The sequence below is a fragment of the Anomaloglossus baeobatrachus genome, chromosome 3 (assembly GCF_048569485.1).
Source record: "Anomaloglossus baeobatrachus isolate aAnoBae1 chromosome 3, aAnoBae1.hap1, whole genome shotgun sequence".
Lineage (NCBI taxonomy): Eukaryota > Metazoa > Chordata > Amphibia > Anura > Aromobatidae > Anomaloglossus > Anomaloglossus baeobatrachus.
This window is the reverse complement of record NC_134355.1, coordinates 676,445,223-676,465,396: the sequence shown is the minus strand read 5'-3', so window position 1 is coordinate 676,465,396 and position 20,174 is coordinate 676,445,223. Positions and strand designations below refer to the sequence as shown.

At 50.8% G+C, this 20,174-nt stretch overlaps 1 protein-coding gene across 1 annotated transcript in view; it reads right to left on the bottom strand.

The window, feature by feature from the left end:
• Window positions 1-13,036: 13,036 nt before the first annotated feature.
• The window catches only part of FBXO16 (F-box protein 16), a 71,713-nt gene continuing 64,575 nt past the window's right edge, over window positions 13,037-20,174 (bottom strand). The window contains exons 8-9 of the mRNA XM_075338840.1: window positions 15,056-15,281; window positions 13,037-13,630 (exon numbers count right to left, since the gene is read on the bottom strand). Coding sequence (XP_075194955.1) covers window positions 13,563-13,630; window positions 15,056-15,281 — 294 coding nt within the window. The 3' untranslated portion in view covers window positions 13,037-13,562. The remainder of the gene's footprint in view (window positions 13,631-15,055; window positions 15,282-20,174) is intronic.

Here is a 20,174-nt window from a genome sequence, read left to right as displayed (position 1 = left end):
TGGGGGCACTGTGGATGTCACTAGTTTGGGGGGCACTGTGGATGTCACTTGTTCGGGGGCACTGTGGATGTGACTAGTTTGGGGGGCACTGTGGATGTCACTAGTTCGGGGGCACTGTGGATGTGACTAGTTTGGGGGGCACTGTGGTTGTCACTAGTTTGGGGGGGCACTGTGGATGTCACTAGTTTGGGGGGGCACTGTGGATGTCACTAGTTTGGGAGGCACTGTGGATGTCACTTGTTCGGGGGCACTGTGGATGTGACTAGTTTGGGGGGCACTGTGGATGTCACTAGTTTGGGGGGCACTGTGGTTGTCACTAGTTTGGGGGGCACTGTGGATGTCACTAGTTTGGGGGGCACTGTGGTTGTCACTAGTTTGGGGGCACTGTGGATGTGACTAGTTTGGGGGCACTGTGGATGTGACTAGTTCGGGGGCACTGTGGATGTGACTAGTTTGGGGGGCACTGTGGATGTCACTTGTTCGGGGGCACTGTGGATGTCACTAGTTTGGGGGGCACTGTGGATGTCACTTGTTCGGGGGCACTGTGGTTGTCACTAGTTTGGGGGGCACTGTGGTTGTCACTAGTTTGGGGGGCACTGTGGTTGTCAGTAGTTTGGGGGGCACTGTGGTTGTCAGTAGTTTGGGGGGCACTGTGGTTGTCACTAGTTTGGGGGAATTGTGGCTGTCCCTATTTTTGGGAGGGGCGCTGGCGTTGGTTGGCACACTCATGTTGGCAGCATGGGCGGTATTATGCGGGGTCCATATATCTATCAGTGGACAGACATGAGGGGGTCTTGTTTGGGACATTTCTAGGACATTGCACAGTTTGTTCCACCTTTCTGATGACATCATTGCTGTCAGGTGACATCACAGAACAGGGGAGAGCTAAAGGCCGCCATGTCCTGTCTCTACTGAAGGGGCACATCGGATGATTGGGGGGATACAAGGCGCTGATTGCGCTCTCTGGATTTCGCCATCGCCGGCTCCAATGTCCCAGGATTTTTAGATTTTGGTTGAGCTGAAGCGTCTCCTAATTAATTAGCCCGGGGTGTTCCAGGAGAGGAATTTCCGGAGCCGCAGACTACATCTGACGGGTGTTATCTCCGCGGCTCCGGATATCACATGGCCCTCGGCCTTTCCGCTCCTCGTCAGCTGATACCAGATCCACGGACAGATGCCCATTATTGGGGGTCACATTTTTGGACAGTTTTGCTCCGATATTGCTGTACAGGTCGTTTCTCGGCCGTCCCATACGAGTTGGTTTTGTTTTGGGTGTTTTTGGGAAACTTTTTGAATTTCCCTTTTGGGCTTCCATTTTATGGAAACTGATGATGACCATCGTGCGTTTCCTCTTCTCCAATATTCATTTTCGCGCTTTTGTTTTTTCCATCATCAGAGCTGCGCGAGGGCCGGAAAACGGGAGGAAGAATGCAAAAGCAGCAAAAATGTCAAAAATAAAAATCAATTTCACTGTTTTTCTGCCATTTTCTGGCGTTCATCGTGCAGTAATAATGACCTCATAATGTCTCAAGGTCATAACTTTATAAATTCTATAAAAGTAGCAAATGAGGTGGCACAGAAAGCCGAAACGACGGCCGTTTCATGCGAGGTCCCAAACAGTGTACAGGGTTGATGGCCTTTTTGTGCCCGATCCTCTGTGGTGTACAGAGCTGATGGCTGTTTTGTGCCCGGTCCTCTGGTGTGCAGAGCTGATGGTTGTTTTGTGCTCGGTCCTCTGTGGTGTGCAGAGCTGATGGCTGTTTTGTGCTCGGTCCTCTGCGGTGTGCAGAGCTGATGGCTGTTTTGTGCTCGGTCCTCTGTGGTGTGCAGAGCTGATGGCTGTTTTGTGCTCGGTCCTCTGTGGTGTGCAGAGCTGATGGCTGTTTTGTGCTCGGTCCTCTGTGGTGTGCAGAGCTGATGGCTGTTTTGTGCTCGGTCCTCTGTGGTGTACAGAGCTGATGGCTGTTTTGTGCTCGGTCCTCTGCGGTGTGCAGAGCTGATGGCTGTTTTGTGCTCGGTCCTCTGTGGTGTACAGAGCTGATGGCTGTTTTGTGCTCGGTCCTCTGCAGTGTGCAGAGCTGATGGTTGTTTTGTGCTCGGTCCTCTGTGGTATGCAGAGCTGATGGTTGTTTTGTGTCCGGTCCTCTGTGGTGTGCAGAGCTGATGGCTGTTTTGTGCTCGGTCCTCTGCGGTGTGCAGAGCTGATGGTTGTTTTGTGCTCGGTCCTCTGTGGTGTACAGGGCTGATGGTTGTTTTGTACATGGTCCTCTGTGGTGTACAGAGCTGATGGCTGTTTTGTGCCCGGTCCTCTGTGGTGTGCAGAGCTGATGGCTGTTTTGTGCCCGGTCCTCTGCGGTGTACAGAGCTGATAGCTGTTTTGTGCCTGGTCCTCTGGGGTGTGCAGAGCTGATGGCTGTTTTGTGCCCGGTCCTCTGTGGTGTGCAGAGCTGATGGCTGTTTTGTGCCCGGTCCTCTGCGGTGTACAGAGCTGATGGCTGTTTTGTGCCTGGTCCTCTGTGGTGTGCAGAGCTGATGGCTGTTTTGTGCCCGGTCCTCTGTGGTGTGCAGAGCTGATGGCTGTTTTGTGCCCGGTCCTCTGTGGTGTGTAGAGCTGATGGCTGTTTTGTGCCTGGTCCTCTGCGGTGTGCAGATCTGATGGCTGTTTTGTGCTCGGTCCTCTGTGGTGTGCAGAGCTGAAGGCTGTTTTGTGCCTAGTCCTCTGTGGTGTGTAGAGCTGATGGCTGTTTTTTGCTCGGTCCTCTGCGGTGTGCAGAGCTGATGGCTGTTTTGTGCGCGGTCCTCTGCGGTGTACAGAGCTAATGGCTGTTTTGTGCTCGGTCCTCTGCGGTGTGCAGAGCTGATGGCTGTTTTGTGCGCGGTCCTCTGCGGTGTGCTGAGTTGCTGGCTGTTTTGTGCCTGGTCCTCTGCGGTGTACAGAGCTGATGGCTGTTTTGTGCTCGGTCCTCTGCGGTGTGCAGAGCTGATGGTTGTTTTGTGCCTGGGCTCTGCGGTGTGCAGAGCTGATGGCTGTTTTGTGCCTGGTCCTCTGTGGTGTGCAGAGCTGACGGCTGTTTTGTGCTTGGTCCTCTGCGGTGTGCAGAGCTGAAGGCTGTTTTGTGCCTAGTCCTCTGTGGTGTGCAGAGCTGATGGCTGTTTTTTGCTCGGTCCTCTGCAGTGTACAGAGCTAATGGCTGTTTTGTGCTCGGTCCTGTCACGCTCCCCGGGTCCCCTGTCACGCTCCCCGGGTCCCCTGTCACGCTCCCTGGGTCCCCTGCCACGCTCCCCGGCTCACCTGCCTCGCTCCCCGGCTCCTCTGCCAGGCGTCCCCCGCTCCACGGCCTCCATGCTCCAGCGCCTGCGGTCCCCAGGCGGCCCGGTCCCCGCTCCCGGTGCCTGTCGGCATCCCTGCCTCAGCCCGGCTCTCCTGCCTCCTGTTCACCGCTTCCTGCTCTGGCTTCTGGCACCCGGGCCTCGCGCATGCGCATTAGGGCGCGCGCGCGGTCATTGACCCTCTCTTAAAGGGCCAGCGTCCACTGACAGGATATTGAACACACAGCTACAGGGTATAAAGGGGTTTAATGTCCAAGTGGGCGGGGCCTGTTCTTCGTGTTTCCTAAGCTAGGAGTCAGGTCTCCTTGTGTCTGTGATATAGTCACCTATCTCTCTCGTAGAGCCGATCCTGCCTCGCCAACCGGTCCTGACGATATCCGAACCCCGAACGCTGACAACCTGCCATCCCGTCAGCTCCTGCCATCTCCGATCCCTGTGGTGACCCGTCTTCTCGCTCCATTGGTTCCGGACTCTGCCTGACGACATCTCGGCCTCCGAACCAGAGCTCTGTCACCCGGACTACCATCAGAGACCCCGTGGTCCCAGGGACTCCTTTACTCCACTCCGCTAAACGGACTGTCCTGCTAGTGTTCCGGCTACCGGGCACCTTGCCCTCAGTGAGGTGTTCAGCCCAGTGGATCCACCTCCTGGGTCTGCCCGTCCACCTGGCCCTAACAGGTCCTCTGCGGTGTGCTGAGTTGCTGGCTGTTTTGTGCCTGGTCCTCTGCGGTGTGCAGAGCTGATGGCTGTTTTGTGCTCGGTCCTCTGCGGTGTGTAGAGCTGATGGTTGTTTTGTGCCTGGGCTCTGCGGTGTGCAGAGCTGATGGCTGTTTTGTGCCTGGGCTCTGCGGTGTGCAGAGCTGATGGCTGTTTTGTGCCTGGGCTCTGCGGTGTGCAGAGCTGATGGCTGTTTTGTGCCTGGTCCTCTGTGGTGTGCAGAGCTGATGGCTGTTTTGTGCTCGGTCCTCTGCGGTGTGCAGAGCTGATGGTTGTTTTGTGCTCGGTCCTCTGTGGTGTGCAGAGCTGATGGTTGTTTTGTGCTCGGTCCTCTGCGGTGTGCAGAGCAGATGGTTGTTTTGTGCGCGGTCCTCTGCGGTGTGCAGAGCTGATGGCTGTTTTGTGCTCGGTCCTCTGCGGTGTGCAGAGCTGATGGCTGTTTTGTGCTCGGTCCTCTGCGGTGTGCAGAGTTGATGGTTGTTTTGCGCTCGGTCCTCTGTGGTGTGCAGAGCTGATGGTTGTTTTGTGCTCGGTCCTCTGCGGTGTGCAGAGCTGATGGCTGTTTTGTGCTCGGTCCTCTGCGGTGTGCAGAGCTGATGGCTGTTTTGTGCCCGGTCCTCTGTGGTGTGCAGAGCTGATGGCTGCTGTTTTGTGCCCGGTCCTCTGCAGTGTGCAGAGCTGATGGCTGTTTTGTGCCCGGTCCTCAGTGGTGTACAGGGCTGATGGTTGTTTTGTGCCCAGTCCTCTATGGTGTGCTGAGTTGATGGCTGTTTTGTGCCCGGTCCTCTATGGTGTGCTGAGTGAAGGCTGTTTTGTGCCCGGTCCTCTGTGGTGTATAGAGCTGATGGTTGTTTTGTGCCCGGTCCTCTGTGGTGTACAGGGCTGATGGTTGTTTTGTGCCCGGTCCTCTGTGGTGTACAGGGCTGATGGTTGTTTTGTGCCCGGTCCTCTGTGGTGTACAGGGCTGATGGTTGTTTTGTGCCCAGTCCTCTATGGTGTGCTGAGTTGATGGCTGTTTTGTGCCCGGTCCTCTATGGTGTGCTGAGTGAAGGCTGTTTTGTGCCCGGTCCTCTGTGGTGTACAGAGCTGATGGTTGTTTTGTGCCCGGTCCTCTGTGGTGTACAAGGCTGATGGTTGTTTTGTGCCCGGTCCTCTGTGGTGTACAGGGCTGATGGTTGTTTTGTGCCCGGTCCTCTGTGGTGTACAGAGCTGATGGCTGTTTTGTGCCCGCTCCTCTATAGTGTGCTGAGTTGATGGCTGTTTTGTGCCCGGTCCTCTGTGGTGTACAGGGCTGATGGTTGTTTTGTGCCCAGTCCTCTATGGTGTGCTGAGTTGATGGCTGTTTTGTGCCCGGTCCTCTGTGGTGTACAGAGCTGATGGCTGTTTTGTGCCCGGTCCTCTGTGGTGTGCTGAGTTGATGGCTGTTTTGTGCCCGGTCCTCTATGGTGTGCTGAGTTGATGGTTGTTTTGTGCCCGGTCCTCTATGGTGTGCTGAGTTGATGGCTGTTTTGTGCCCGGTCCTCTGTGGTGTACAGAGCTGATGGTTGTTTTGTGCCCGGTCCTCTGTGGTGTACAGAGCTGATGGTTGTTTTGTGCCCGGTCCTCTATGGTGTACAGAGCTGATGGTTGTTTTGTGCCCGGTCCTCTGTGGTGTACAGAGCTGATGGTTGTTTTGTGCCCGGTCCTCTGTGGTGTACAGAGCTGATGGTTGTTTTGTGCCCGGTCCTCTGTGGTGTACAGAGCTGATGGTTGTTTTGTGCCCGGTCCTCTGTGGTGTGCTGAGTTGATGGCTGTTTTGTGTGCTGATTATTAAATCCTCAAAAAATCATATTGAGGTCTGACTGCAGCCGGATTTCTGTTATTACTCAATAGAGGGAGGGGGCGCTCGATCAGGGTTCCCCGATTCTGACTAAACTGAAGAAAATTTTAAAAAAATCAATTCTAACAGGAACATTCTGTACAGACCAAAGGAATTGAAGACTAGTATCTAAATCAGGCCCTCAGGGGGTCGGATCATCCCCCAAACATGCATCCGACTGCAGCACAAATCAGCACAAGGGTATGACAGGGAAAGATACAATCAGGAGACGACTTTATTACATGTCTGTAATAGTAAAGAAAAACAAAAAGGAGACACGAGAGTGCGTCCCCCGCCCCTCTCACAACACGGGAATCAGGAAAAAGGGGCCCAGCAAAACCTGCAGCCGAGCGAGTCCAACAGCAGGAGTCCACGGGTGAGGCCACGTCCACACAGGAGCATCGGGTGAGGTCATGTCCACACAGGAGCATCGGGTGAGGCCACGTCCACACAGGAGCTTTAGGTAAGGCCACGTCCACACAGGAGCATCGGGTGAGGCCACGTCCACACAGGAGCATCGTGTGAGGCCACGTCCACACAGGAGCATCGGGTGAGGCCACGTCCACACAGGAGCATCGGGTGAGGCCACGTCCACACAGGAGCATCGGGTAAGGCCACGTCCACACAGGAGCATCGGGTGAGGCCACGTCCACACAGGAGCATCGGGTGAGGCCACGTCCACACAGGAGCATCGGGTGAGGCCACGTCCACACAGGAGCATCGGGTGAGGCCACGTCCACACAGGAGCATCGGGTGAGGCCACGTCCACACAGGAGCATCGGGTGAGGCCACGTCCACACAGGAGCATCGGGTGAGGCCACGTCCACACAGGAGCATCGGGTGAGGCCACGTCCACACAGGAGCATCGGGTGAGGCCACGTCCACACAGGAGCATCGGGTGAGGCCACGTCCACACAGGAGCTTCAGGTGAGGCCACGTCCACACAGGAGCATCGGGTGAGGCCACGTCCACACAGGAGCATCGGGTGAGGCCACGTCCACACAGGAGCATCGGGTAAGGCCACATCCACACAGGAGCTTCAGGTGAGGCCACGTCCACACAGGAGCTTCAGGTGAGGCCACGTCCACACAGGAGCTTCAGGTGAGGCCACGTCCACACAGGAGCATCAGGTGAGTTGTTGATGTTGCAGACTTTCTGCTTTTTAATTGTTTTTTTACATGCGTTATTGTGGTTTTGATGCTTTTTGTCTCTTGTTTTTATACTTCCCGTTATTTGTCTTTGACAGATCTCCATCTGCAGATTACATGGGGTTTTTTTAGCGCTGGATTTTCCGCATCTGATACAATTCTATGAGACAAATCTGCACATAAAACTCAGCGCAACCGCAGCAAAGACTGACGTGTGGGATGGAAACCAGCGCAGCTCAGTAACCACTGAGGGAACAGAAAGATCTCTATAAATCCCGTCCAACCTACTGGAACTGCAAGACACAGGGAAAATATGCAAAAACTCACATAAAACTAATGGTGGGCAGACAAGCTAATAGAGTCAGGGGAGTGCAAAGAAATTACCCATCATATGTGAAATTCACAGTTACCTCCTGTATTATACTCCAGAGCTGCACTCACTATTCTGCTGGTGCAGTCACTGTGTACATACATTACATTACTGATCCTGAGTTACCTCCTGCATTATACTCCAGAGCTGCACTCACTATTCTGCTGGTGCAGTCACTGTGTACATACATTACATTACTGATCCTGTACTGATCCTGAGTAACATCCTGTATTATACTCCAGAGCTGCACTCACTATTCTGCTGGTGCAGTCACTGTGTACATACATTACATTACTGATCCTGAGTTACCTCCTGTATTATACTCCAGAGCTGCACTCACTATTCTGCTGCTGCAGTCACTGTGTACATACATTACATTACTGATCCTGAGTTACCTCCTGCATTATACTCCAGAGCTGCACTCACTATTCTGCTGGTGCAGTCACTGTGTACATACATTACATTACTGATCCTGAGTTACCTCCTGCATTATACTCCAGAGCTGCACTCACTATTCTGCTGGTGCAGTCACTGTGTACATACATTACATTACTGATCCTGTACTGATCCTGAGTAACATCCTGTATTATACTCCAGAGCTGCACTCACTATTCTGCTGGTGCAGTCACTGTGTACATACATTACATTACTGATCCTGAGTTACCTCCTGTATTATACTCCAGAGCGGTACTCACTATTCTGCTGGTGCAGTCACTGTGTACATACATTACATTACTGATCCTGTACTGATCCTGAGTTACCTCCTGTATTATACTCCAGAGCTGCACTCACTATTCTGCTGGTGCAGTCACTGTGTACATACACTACATTACTGATCCTGAGTTATATCCTGTATTATACTGCAGAGCTGTACTCACTATTCTGCTGGATCAGTCACTGTGTACATACATTACATTACTGATCCTGAGTTACCTCCTGCATTATACTCCAGAGCTGCACTCACTATTCTGCTGGTGCAGTCACTGTGTACATACATTACATTACTGATCCTGTACTGATCCTGAGTAACATCCTGTATTATACTCCAGAGCTGCACTCACTATTCTGCTGGTGCAGTCACTGTGTACATACATTACATTACTGATCCTGAGTTACCTCCTGTATTATACTCCAGAGCGGTACTCACTATTCTGCTGGTGCAGTCACTGTGTACATACATTACATTACTGATCCTGAGTTACATCCTGTATTATACTCCAGAGCTGCACTCACTATTCTGCTGGTGCAGTCACTGTGTACATACATTACATTACTGATCCTGAGTTACATCCTGTATTATACTCCAGAGCTGCACTCACTATTCTGATGGAGCAGTCACTGTGTACATACATTACATTACTGATCCTGTACTGATCCTGAGTTACCTCCTGTATTATACTCCAGAGCTGCACTCACTATTCTGCTGGTGCAGTCACTGTGTACATACACTACATTACTGATCCTGAGTTACATCCTGTATTATACTCCAGAGCGGTACTCACTATTCTGCTGGTGCAGTCACTGTGTACATACATTACTGATCCTGAGTTACCTCCTGTATTATACTCCAGAGCTGCACTCACTATTCTGCTGGTGCAGTCACTGTGTACATACATTACATTACTGATCCTGAGTTATATCCTGTATTATACTCCAGAGCTGCACTCACTATTCTGCTGGATCAGTCACTGTGTACATACATTACATTACTGATCCTGAGTTACCTCCTGCATTATACTCCAGAGCTGCACTCACTATTCTGCTGGATCAGTCACTGTGTACATACATTACATTACTGATCCTGAGTTACCTCCTGTATTATACTCCAGAGCTGCACTCTGGTACTATATGTAAGAATCGCTCACATATGAATGGTGTAATCTTGTGTGCAGGACCTCTGCTTGCTGTCAGTCCCTGGGAATCACTGATTACTTCCTGCATGCCTCTCTGGTGTCTGGACAGTAAAGAGCTGTGTGACCAGGACAGATCTACTGGAAGGTTCCTAATGAATGACAGCAAGCAGAGGTCTTGAAAAGTGTGAGGAATTGATACAGACAATTCACAGTGCAGTATATATGATGTGTATAGAGGGAGTATAATACAGAGGAGCTGAGCCCCCTACAGGTGGTGTGAGCCCCCTACAGGTGGTGTGAGCCCCCTACAGGTGGTGTGAGCCCCCTACAGGTGGTGTGAGCCCTCTACAGGTGGTGTGAGCCCCCCTACAGGTGGTGTGAGCCCTCTACAGGTGGTGTGAGCCCCCCTACAGGTGGTGTGAGCCCCCCTACAGGTGGTGTGAGCCCCCCTACAGGTGGTGTGAGCCTCCCTACAGGTGGTGTGAGCCTCCCTACAGGTGGTGTGAGCCTCCCTACAGGTGGTGTGAGCCCCCTACAGGTGGTGTGAGCCCCCCTACAGGTGGTGTGAGCCCCCTACAGGTGGTGTGAGCCTCCCTACAGGTGGTGTGAGCCTCCCTACAGGTGGTGTGAGCCTCCCTACAGGTGGTGTGAGCCCCCCTACAGGTGGTGTGAGCCTCCCTACAGGTGGTGTGAGCCCCCCTACAGGTGGTGTGAGCTGTTACGAGGGGGACCCGGGGAAGCGTGCCAAGATGGGAAATGGACAGCTTCCGCCGGTCAAGGTCCACTGTGCGGTGTAAGGGACCGCCGCTATGGTGGGTGAAGAGTGAGCGGGTTGCTGCTAGCGATCGTCTGGAATGTCACAGACGATCTATGTACACCGGTCCGCCCTAACCCGTGAGGGTTGTATGACTCGGGGCTTCTCGATCGGTGTACCTGTTGCACGGGGACGCACAGAGGTGCCTACACACGTGTGCCAGCGGGGGTCACAGGATATGGCACGAGGGTAGCACAGAGGTGCCCACACACGTGTGCTTTCAATAACCAGGTGAGTCCGGTGGAGACTCGAGGAGCTCACCTGGCACAGGAACACGGCCTGTTGAAGGGGGTACTGCCGGAGCAGCAAGGGCCAAGCCCACAAAAGACAATAATGCCTAAGCAGTGGCGTGGCAGCACGCTGCCAGACATCCAAACATAGAAGGACAGTCACGCACCGCCATGATGGCAGGGGGAGCTTTTAAGGAGGTGTAGCTCCACCCAAGGGCGGGCGCGAGATGACATGACCCAATCAGGGTTCGTGACGTCCTGGCCCAGCCAGTCAGGATTCAGCACATCACCAGCCTCGTCATGGGGCCGTGTGCTATCAGTGAGCGAATCAGAAGAGGTCACGTGGGGCACATACTCATCTTCCTGCCTCTGGGTCATAAAGGCGGGATCCTCGGTTTCACAATGTGCAGAGACATGGGAAGTCTTGCTGCTTCCCTGAGCATCTATTCTTTGCACACTGCGCAACCTCCCAGAGCCTCCGTGATGCTGAGCAGGAGAGCTCGTGGCAGGCAAGGGATGGGAGACCGCTCCATTCCTTGCAAGGGTAGAACCACCAGGTGTCACCCTTCTGCTGTGTCTCTGAGAAGGCAACTCCTGCAGACTGCGCAGTCTCCCAGACCTTTGGTGCTGCTGAGCAGGAGGGCTCGCGGCAGACAAGGAATGGGGGACCACCTCATTCCTTGCAACAGGAGAGCCACGAGGTGTAACAGTGAGCCCCCTACAGGTGGTGTGAGCCCTCGCTCAGGATTCTGGATGTTTGTGGGGTGAGGAGCAGTGATGAGGATGAGGACAGACACTGATAATGACCGGGCCCCAGCGGGCGGACGTGTAACTAGCGTATAATGGCGGTAATATGATCCCTGCTCACACTTGGGAATGGTCATGTAGGGCAGCCGGGCCACCGACTAATAATGGCATCAGGTGACCCCCATTGTTCATTACCACCTGACAAATGAGGGTCTTCTAAAGATAGATATTAGTCACAATCAGCAGCAAAACTGCCCCCCGGGTATGTGCACATGAGACCTGTACTGGAAACCTGCCTGGCTCAGATTCTGTCTATAGGACTGGTGGTCACTACTTCTCCATCACTGTCTATAGGACTGGTGGTCACTACTTCTCCATCACTGTCTATAGGACTGGTGGTCACTACTTCTCCATCACTGGCTATAGGACTGGTGGTCACTACTTCTCCATCACTGTCTATAGGACTGGTGGTCACTACTTCTCCATCACTGTCTATAGGACTGGTGGTCACTACTTCTCCATCACTGTCTATAGGACTGGTGGTCACTACTTCTCCATCACTGTCTATAGGAGTGGTGGTCACTACGTCTCCATCACTGGCTATAGGAGTGGTGGTCACTACTTCTCCATCACTGTCTATAGGACTGGTGGTCAGTACTTCTCCCTCACTGTTTATAGGAGTGGTGGTTGCATATGCTCACTACCGTTCCATTCACTGTCTATAGGAGTGGTGGTCTCACATGCTCACTACTGCTCCATCACTGTCTATAGTAATGGTGGTCGCACACACTCACTACTGCTCCATTCACTGTATATAGGAGTGGTGGTCGCACACACTCACTACTGCTCCATTCACTGTATATAGGAGTGGTGGTCGCACACACTCATTACCGCCCCATTCACTGTCTATAGGAGTGGTTGTTGCACACGCTCACTACCGCCCCATTCACTGTCTATAGGAGTGGTGGTCGCACATAGTCACTTCCGCTCCATTCACTGTCTATAGGAGTGGTTGTCGCACATAGTCACTACCGCCCCATTCACTGTCTATAGGAGTGGTTGTCGCACATAGTCACTTCCGCTCCATTCACTGTCTATAGGAGTGGTTGTTGCACACGCTCACTACCGCCCCATTCACTGTCTATAGGAGTGGTGGTCGCACATAGTCACTACCGCCCCATTCACTGTCTATAGGAGTGGTTGTCGCACATAGTCACTTCCGCTCCATTCACTGTCTATAGGAGTGGTGGTCACACATGGTCACTACCGATCCATTCACTGTCTATAGAAGTGGTGGTCACACATGGTCACTACCGATCCATTCACTGTCTATAGGAGTGGTGGTCGCACATGGTCACTACCGATCCATTCACTGTCTATAGGAGTGGTGGTCACACATGGTCACTACCGATCCATTCACTGTCTATAGGAGTGGTGGTCGCACATGGTCACTACCGATCCATTCACTGTCTATAGAAGTGGTGGTCGCACACACTCATTACCGCCCCATTCACTGTCTATAGGAGTGGTTGTCGCACATAGTCACTACCGCCCCATTCACTGTCTATAGGAGTGGTTGTCGCACATAGTCACTACCGCCCCATTCACTGTCTATAGGAGTGGTTGTCGCACATAGTCACTACCGCCCCATTCACTGTCTATAGGAGTGGTTGTCGCACATAGTCACTACCGCCCCATTCACTGTCTATAGGAGTGGTTGTCGCACATAGTCACTTCCGCTCCATTCACTGTCTATAGGAGTGGTTGTTGCACATAGTCACTACTGCTCCATTCACTGTATAGGAGTGGTGGTCACACATGGTCACTATTGCTCTCTTTACAATGGTGACTTTGTGAACTCTGTTCTTGCGATTTGTCGGGGGTCCAAGCCGTCGGCCCACCAGGGATCATACATGTATCCTGTGGACAGGTCATTTTTCCTTTATTTATAGGACATTTCAGGCCCCGCTGTACGACCTCCGCACATTTTTACACTTTTGCGCTGAATTTTCACCATTTTTACAGTAGAAATTTAAGATGAAGTCAATAATAAATGTAAAAAAAAAATCAAATATCAAAAAAAAATCTATAAAATATTTCAATATTAAAAGAAATTAGGATAAAAAAAGTGTTTTTTTGTTTTTTTTTCTTAAATATTTCTAAAAAGTAATAAAAATCTTGGTTCACATGATATTGTAAGAATATTTGCCCCTGATGTATCCCGTCCTCATCACCAGCCCCGGGGTATATGAGATCAGAGCGGGGTCAGGTGCAGGACAGGTGTGGGCCCCGGGGGCCCCGTCTGAGCCCATTCCCCGGCCTCTGGGCGCCATGATGAATCGCAGTGTCTGGGGGAGCGTGGAGATCAGATGTAAGGCACTGTGTGTACATGGGATGGGGCCATGTTTGATGTTCGGGGGGTGACCTCGCAGGACGGGTCAGCAGGTGCTTGGGGCACGTCCATCTCGTATACACGGTCGAGGCGTCCGGGCTTCCTAGTCCTCGTCGGAGCCGTCCTCGGATGCGGGCAGCTGCCAGGGCTGACTCTCAAACAGGGCCACGGCTGGAAGACAATGCAGAGATTGGTCACAAATAAAGGGATGAAAATGACGGGGAAAAAAGGCATCTGAATGAGGTGTAATACTGCCAAATACAGGCCCCATAATACCGCCATGTAGTGCCCAAATGAAATGCAATATCTAACATTAGCGCTAAGGAGTACCAGGATAATACCACCAATTACAGAAGACTAACGCTATTGTATACTGTGGGGTTATAAGCGTAATAATCCCTGAAACATCTCACATTATACCGCCATACAGTGTCAAGATTCATAACTGAACACATGGGGTCACAATATAGTGCTCAAATAATATGGAACGCTACCAGAGTACTCCATATTATCAAATTGCTATGTACATATCACATAATACTGACATATAGTGCACAAATAATATGGAATGCTACCATAATACTCCACATACTCCTATGTACAGATCCCATAATACTGCCTTATAGGGCCCAAATAATATGGAACGCTACCAGAGTACTCCATATTATCATATTGCCATGTACAAATCACATAATACTGCCATATAGTGCATGAATATTATGGAATGCAACCATAGTATGCCCCATTATCATATTGCTATCTACAAATCACATAATACTGCCATATAGTGCACAAATAATATGAAATGCTACCATAATACTCCATAAACTCCTATGTACAGATCACATAATACTGCCATATAGTGCATGAATAATAGTACTCCATATTATTATATTGCCATGTACAAATCACATAATACTGCCATATAGTGCACAAATAATATGGAACACTACCATAATACTCCATATAATTATACAACTATATACAGATCACATAATACTGCTATATAGTGCCCAAATAACTTGGAACGCTGCCAGAGTACTCCACATGATCATACTGCTATGTACAGATCATATAATACTGCACAAATAAAATGGAATCATACCATAATACTCCATATTATCATACTGCTATGTACAGATAACATAATACTGGCATATAGTGCAAAGATAATATGGAATACTACCATAATACTCCATATTATCCTACTATTATGTACACATCACATAATACTGCCATATAGTGCCCAAATAAAGTAAACACTACCAGAATACTCCACATTACCATACTGCTATGTACAGATAACATAATACTGCCATATAGTGCACAAATAAAGAACGCTACCAGAGTACTCCATATTATCATAATGCTATGTACAGATCACATAATACTGTCATATAGTGCATGAATAAGATGCAGTTTTCTAATATATTGCAGTAAAAATCACATATAATGCCGCTATGTACTGCAATTTGCACATAATACAGCAAAAAACTTCTAAATTGTATCGTCATTCGCTGTTACATAACACTGGGGGGGATTTGCCAAAGACCATTTGATCCTATCAATACATAAGTGTGAGATGGCGGTCAGTACTTGGAGGGCTCCTGGAGGTCCGGGTGCAGGCTTTCCTTCCCTTCTCAGACAGTGTGGGGACTCCGGCTCGGATGGGCGCAGGTCGTATTCCGGCGTTCCACTCCGTACTCTGCGCCAGGTTCTTTGCCGTCGCCTTACTCGCGGGGTATGCTCCGGACTGGTGGGCGGCCCAGCTCGGCCTGGACTGGGACTTGCTCAGCTTTCCAAAATCAGCCGACAGCGACATCTGTGGGGACACAGCACATTGGTTACACCTGCACATCTGTTATCTGTTACTCTCAGGTGCCAGATGTATAATGCAGATGGCACCCTCTGTACGAGCTGTGTACACATCTGTTACTCTCAGGTGCTAGATGTATAATGCAGATGGCACCCTCCGTACGAGCTGTGTACACATCTGTTACTCTCAGGTGCTAGATGTATAACGCAGATGGCACCCTCCGTACGAGCTGTGTACACATCTGTTACTCTCAGGTGCTAGATGTATAATGCAGATGGCACCCTCCGTACGAGCTGTGTACACATCTGTTACTCTCAGGTGCTAGATGTATAACGCAGATGGCACCCTCCGTACGAGCTGTGTACACATCTGTTACTCTCAGGTGCTAGATGTATAATGCAGATGGCACCCTCCGTACGAGCTGTGTACACATCTGTTACTCTCAGGTGCTAGATGTATAACGCAGATGGCACCCTCCGTTCGAGCTGTGTACACATCTGTTACTCTCAGGTGCTAGATGTATAACGCAGATGGCACCCTCCGTACGAGCTGTGTACACATCTGTTACTCTCAGGTGCTAGATGTATAACGCAGATGGCACCCTCCGTTCGAGCTGTGTACACATCTGTTACTCTCAGGTGCCAGATGTATAACGCAGATGGCACCCTCCGTACGAGCTGTGTACACATCTGATGTACATGTTGTTACGCTGGACAAAGGGCTGGTAAGACGTAGTACAGCGTATTCCCCACTAGGTGGCAGCAGAGTAGTGAAGGAGAGTCAAAGTAACACTGTAACAGAAAGGAGGCTGAAGTACAGCAGAGTAACTTCAGCAGGCAGTTCACAGGCGAACCACCAGGGGGCAATAGAGTAGTCAAGCAGTCAGGGTCTAGTCGGGAAGTCAAGTCAGTGAAGAGGGAGGATCAAGATCAAGTCAGAAAACAGAACCGAGGTCGGATGCCGGGAGATCAGGTATACAGAGGGGCACACAAAGGGCACAGGGAACAGAAGACAAGACCGGCGGGTGAGGAGACACAAACAAGGGAAGAGGATGAACCAGGATGGGTAAACAACTGCCAGGAGCGGGAAGTCAGGGACTGGGACAGACAGATGAACGGGGGAGGGTACAAGTCAGGGCACGGTAACAAAGAGTCAGATCAAACAGGAAATCTCCCCAGAGCCAGTCACAGGCTGCAGAGCAAAACTATAACCAGCACTGGAATGCAGGTGCAGCGCCCAGATATAGTGTCTCTTGAACCAGAACTAGGCCGATGGGAGTTAACCCCTGACATGACCAGGCTGGGTCTGGGAAACTGTAGAGCGGAGAATACCGGTCCTGGATCATGACACATGTACCCTGGATGTCACTAGTCATCAAGGGGGACGGTGGAGAAGTGGGTAGGTGGACAGCAACTACACAGTGGCCCACTTTCTCTGGTGGAGCTGAAAATTCATTACCTTGGATGGATACTGTGCAATACTTAACTTCCCCTCTGGAGGCGCTGCAGGGAAATGCAACACTTGCTGCTACCATAGATTCCCTCTGAAATTACTGCTGATCATTAGGGGTCCTCCAGGGAAGACACACTGCAATCACTTAATCAGCTGTAATGTGATTCATTTCCCTGCAGCTCCCCCGCAGGACAAGTGAGGTATTACATTCAGTTTATAGAAATCAGCTAAGAATGGATGAATTGGGTCCTCCACTGTGGGCTCGGTGGACGAATGTCGATCCTGAATGGGAGACCCCACTAATAATATACTATTTTTGATGTTTTTAACGTTCTAAAAACCAAGATCCAGGACGTTTACCCCTTTAGCTGCCCCCAGCTCTGTAACCAGCCAGTGATTGCTGATGAGTCCGCACATGCAGAAGCCTACCATCCTACAGATGTAATGTGAACCCTCCCCACATAGGAGCCCCCCTCCACATAGGAGCCCCCCCTCCACATAGGAGCCCCCCCCCCACATAGGAGCTCCCCCTCCACATAGGAGCACCCCCCCACATAGGAGCACCCCCCCACATAGGAGCACCCCCCCACCTAGGAGCACCCCCCATATAGGAGCCCCCTCCACATAGGAGCCTCCCCTCCACATAGGAGCCCCCCCTCCACATGGGAGCCCCCCCCTCCACACAGAAGCACCCCCCCACATAGGAGCCCCCCCTCCACACAGAAGCACCCCCCCACATAGGAGCACCCCCTCCACATAGGAGCCCCCCCCCCGTGTGCTATATCTGTAGGAGGAGAGGGCTTTGATGTGGATGTGATCAGTGGATACAGGTAATGGAGGTGTGTCAGTGTGACCGGTGACAGACGAGGGCTGAGAGGCCCAGGTGCGAGCTCTCACCACAATGACGGCCGAAGAACAGAGGGGGAATGTGTGAGGAAGGCGAGGAATGCGAGCCGAGACGTAAACACCATAATCCACTAAACCAGTACCTGACGGGTGTAAAGCGAGCGTCCGGGGCCGGCTTACACTGCTAAAAACAGGAAAATACACAAAGTAATGACATCACTATTGTCAGACACACACGCGAGCTTCTTATATACCTGTATAGGGTACGTGCGCACGCGAGCTTCTTATATACCTGTATAGGGTACGTGCGCACGCGAGCTTCTTATATACCTGTATAGGGTACGTGCGCACGCGAGCTTCTTATATACCTGTATAGGGTATGTGCGCACGTGAGCTTCTTATATACCTGTATAGGGTACGTGCACACGCGAGCTTCTTATATACCTGTATAGGGTACGTGCACACGCGAGCTTCTTATATACCTGTATAGGGTACGTGCACACGCGAGCTTCTTATATACCTGTATAGGGTATGTGCACACGCGAGCTTCTTATATACCTGTATAGGGTATGTGCACACGCGAGCTTCTTATATACCTGTATATGGTATGTGCACACGCGAGCTTCTTATATACCTGTATAGGGTATGTGCGCACGCGAGCTTCTTATATACCTGTATAGGGTACGTGCGCACGCGAGCTTCTTATATACCTGTATAGGGTATGTGCGCACGCGAGCTTCTTATATACCTGTATAGGGTATGTGCGCACGTGAGCTTCTTATATACCTGTATAGGGTACGTGCACACGCGAGCTTCTTATATACCTGTATAGGGTACGTGCACACGCGAGCTTCTTATATACCTGTATAGGGTACGTGCACACGCGAGCTTCTTATATACCTGTATAGGGTATGTGCGCACGTGAGCTTCTTATATACCTGTATAGGGTACGTGCGCACGCGAGCTTCTTATATACCTGTATAGGGTACGTGCACACGCGAGCTTCTTATATACCTGTATAGGGTACGTGCACACGCGAGCTTCTTATATACCTGTATAGGGTACGTGCACACGCGAGCTTCTTATATACCTGTATAGGGTATGTGCACACGCGAGCTTCTTATATACCTGTATAGGGTATGTGCACACGCGAGCTTCTTATATACCTGTATAGGGTATGTGCACACGCGAGCTTCTTATATACCTGTATAGGGTATGTGCACACGCGAGCTTCTTATATACCTGTATAGGGTATGTGCACACGCGAGCTTCTTATATACCTGTATAGGGTATGTGCGCACGCGAGCTTCTTATATACCTGTATAGGGTATGTGCGCACGCGAGCTTCTTATATACCTGTATAGGGTATGTGCGCACGCTGCAGTTTTGTGTTGTTACCCAAAAGCGCACTTTATGGCCGAAAAACGCACCTTGTGCCAGAAAACGCATCAACAAGACTCATCCTTTTTTGCGTTGTTTTTCACGCGTTTTTGCTCTATGCATTTTTTTTTAGTAAATAGTGATGAGCCGACTCACAGATACCCGGGGTCAGCAGATCTAACCATAACAAAAAAAAAACAGTTCTGGCCCTGGATTGATCCCGACTATCTGGCTGGACGCCAGTCCCCGTAAAAGTCTATGAGGACCAGAATCCGGCGCTTAAAATTGATGGTGGAAGAGATAGCGCACTTGGTCTAATCCCCCTAACTGCTCCCATTCCGCTCATTTTACTTCCAGGGCCGCTCATTAGCCTCATACATATTCACTGCTTTCCCCGCCCATCGGTGTCTGATTGGTTGCCACCCTGAGTGGTAGCGTGTCTGACTGCTTGCAAATACAGAGGCTACAGGCCTCAATATCGTACTATAAAAATAAAAAGATTTTAAAAAAGATTGGCATAGGGTCCCCATTTATTATGATACCCAGCACAGATAAAGCCCATGGCTTCAGGCTGCAGCCCCCAGCCGTGCACTTATCTTGGCTGTGTATCCATATAAGAGGAACCACATGCAGATTATTTTTTTATTTATTTTTTTTTTAAATAAATAATTTTAAAAAACAGTGTCCAGTCCCTCCAATTTTGATACCTAGACAAGTTAAAGTCCGACAGCTGGCCGCTGATATTCTCAGAGTGGGAACACCCATGGTTATTGGGCTCCCCCCAGCCTAAAAATAGCAGCCTGCCGCCGCCAGAATTGCATTCCAATATAAGGCTATGTGCGCACGTTGCGTAAATACATGCAGTTACGCTGCGCTTTGTAGCGCAGCGTAACTGCATGCGTCCTGCGTCCCCTGCACAGTCTATGGAGATTGTGCAGGGGCCGTGCGCACGTGGCGTTTTAGAGCGCAGCGCTTCGGCTACTGCCGAAGCCCTGCGTAAAAAGAAGTGACATGTCACTTCTTCCGTGCGCTTTGCCGGCAGCTCCTGCTCTGTCTATGGGAGGAGCTGCAGCAGAGCGCATGGAATCGGCTTCACTACGGACATTTCTGCAGTGATTTAAAGCGCACATGTGCTCTTCAGATCGCTGCAGAAATTTCTGCAGTGAACTGTACGCAACATGCGCACATAGCCTAAGTGGAACCGCATGCTGCTTTTTTTTT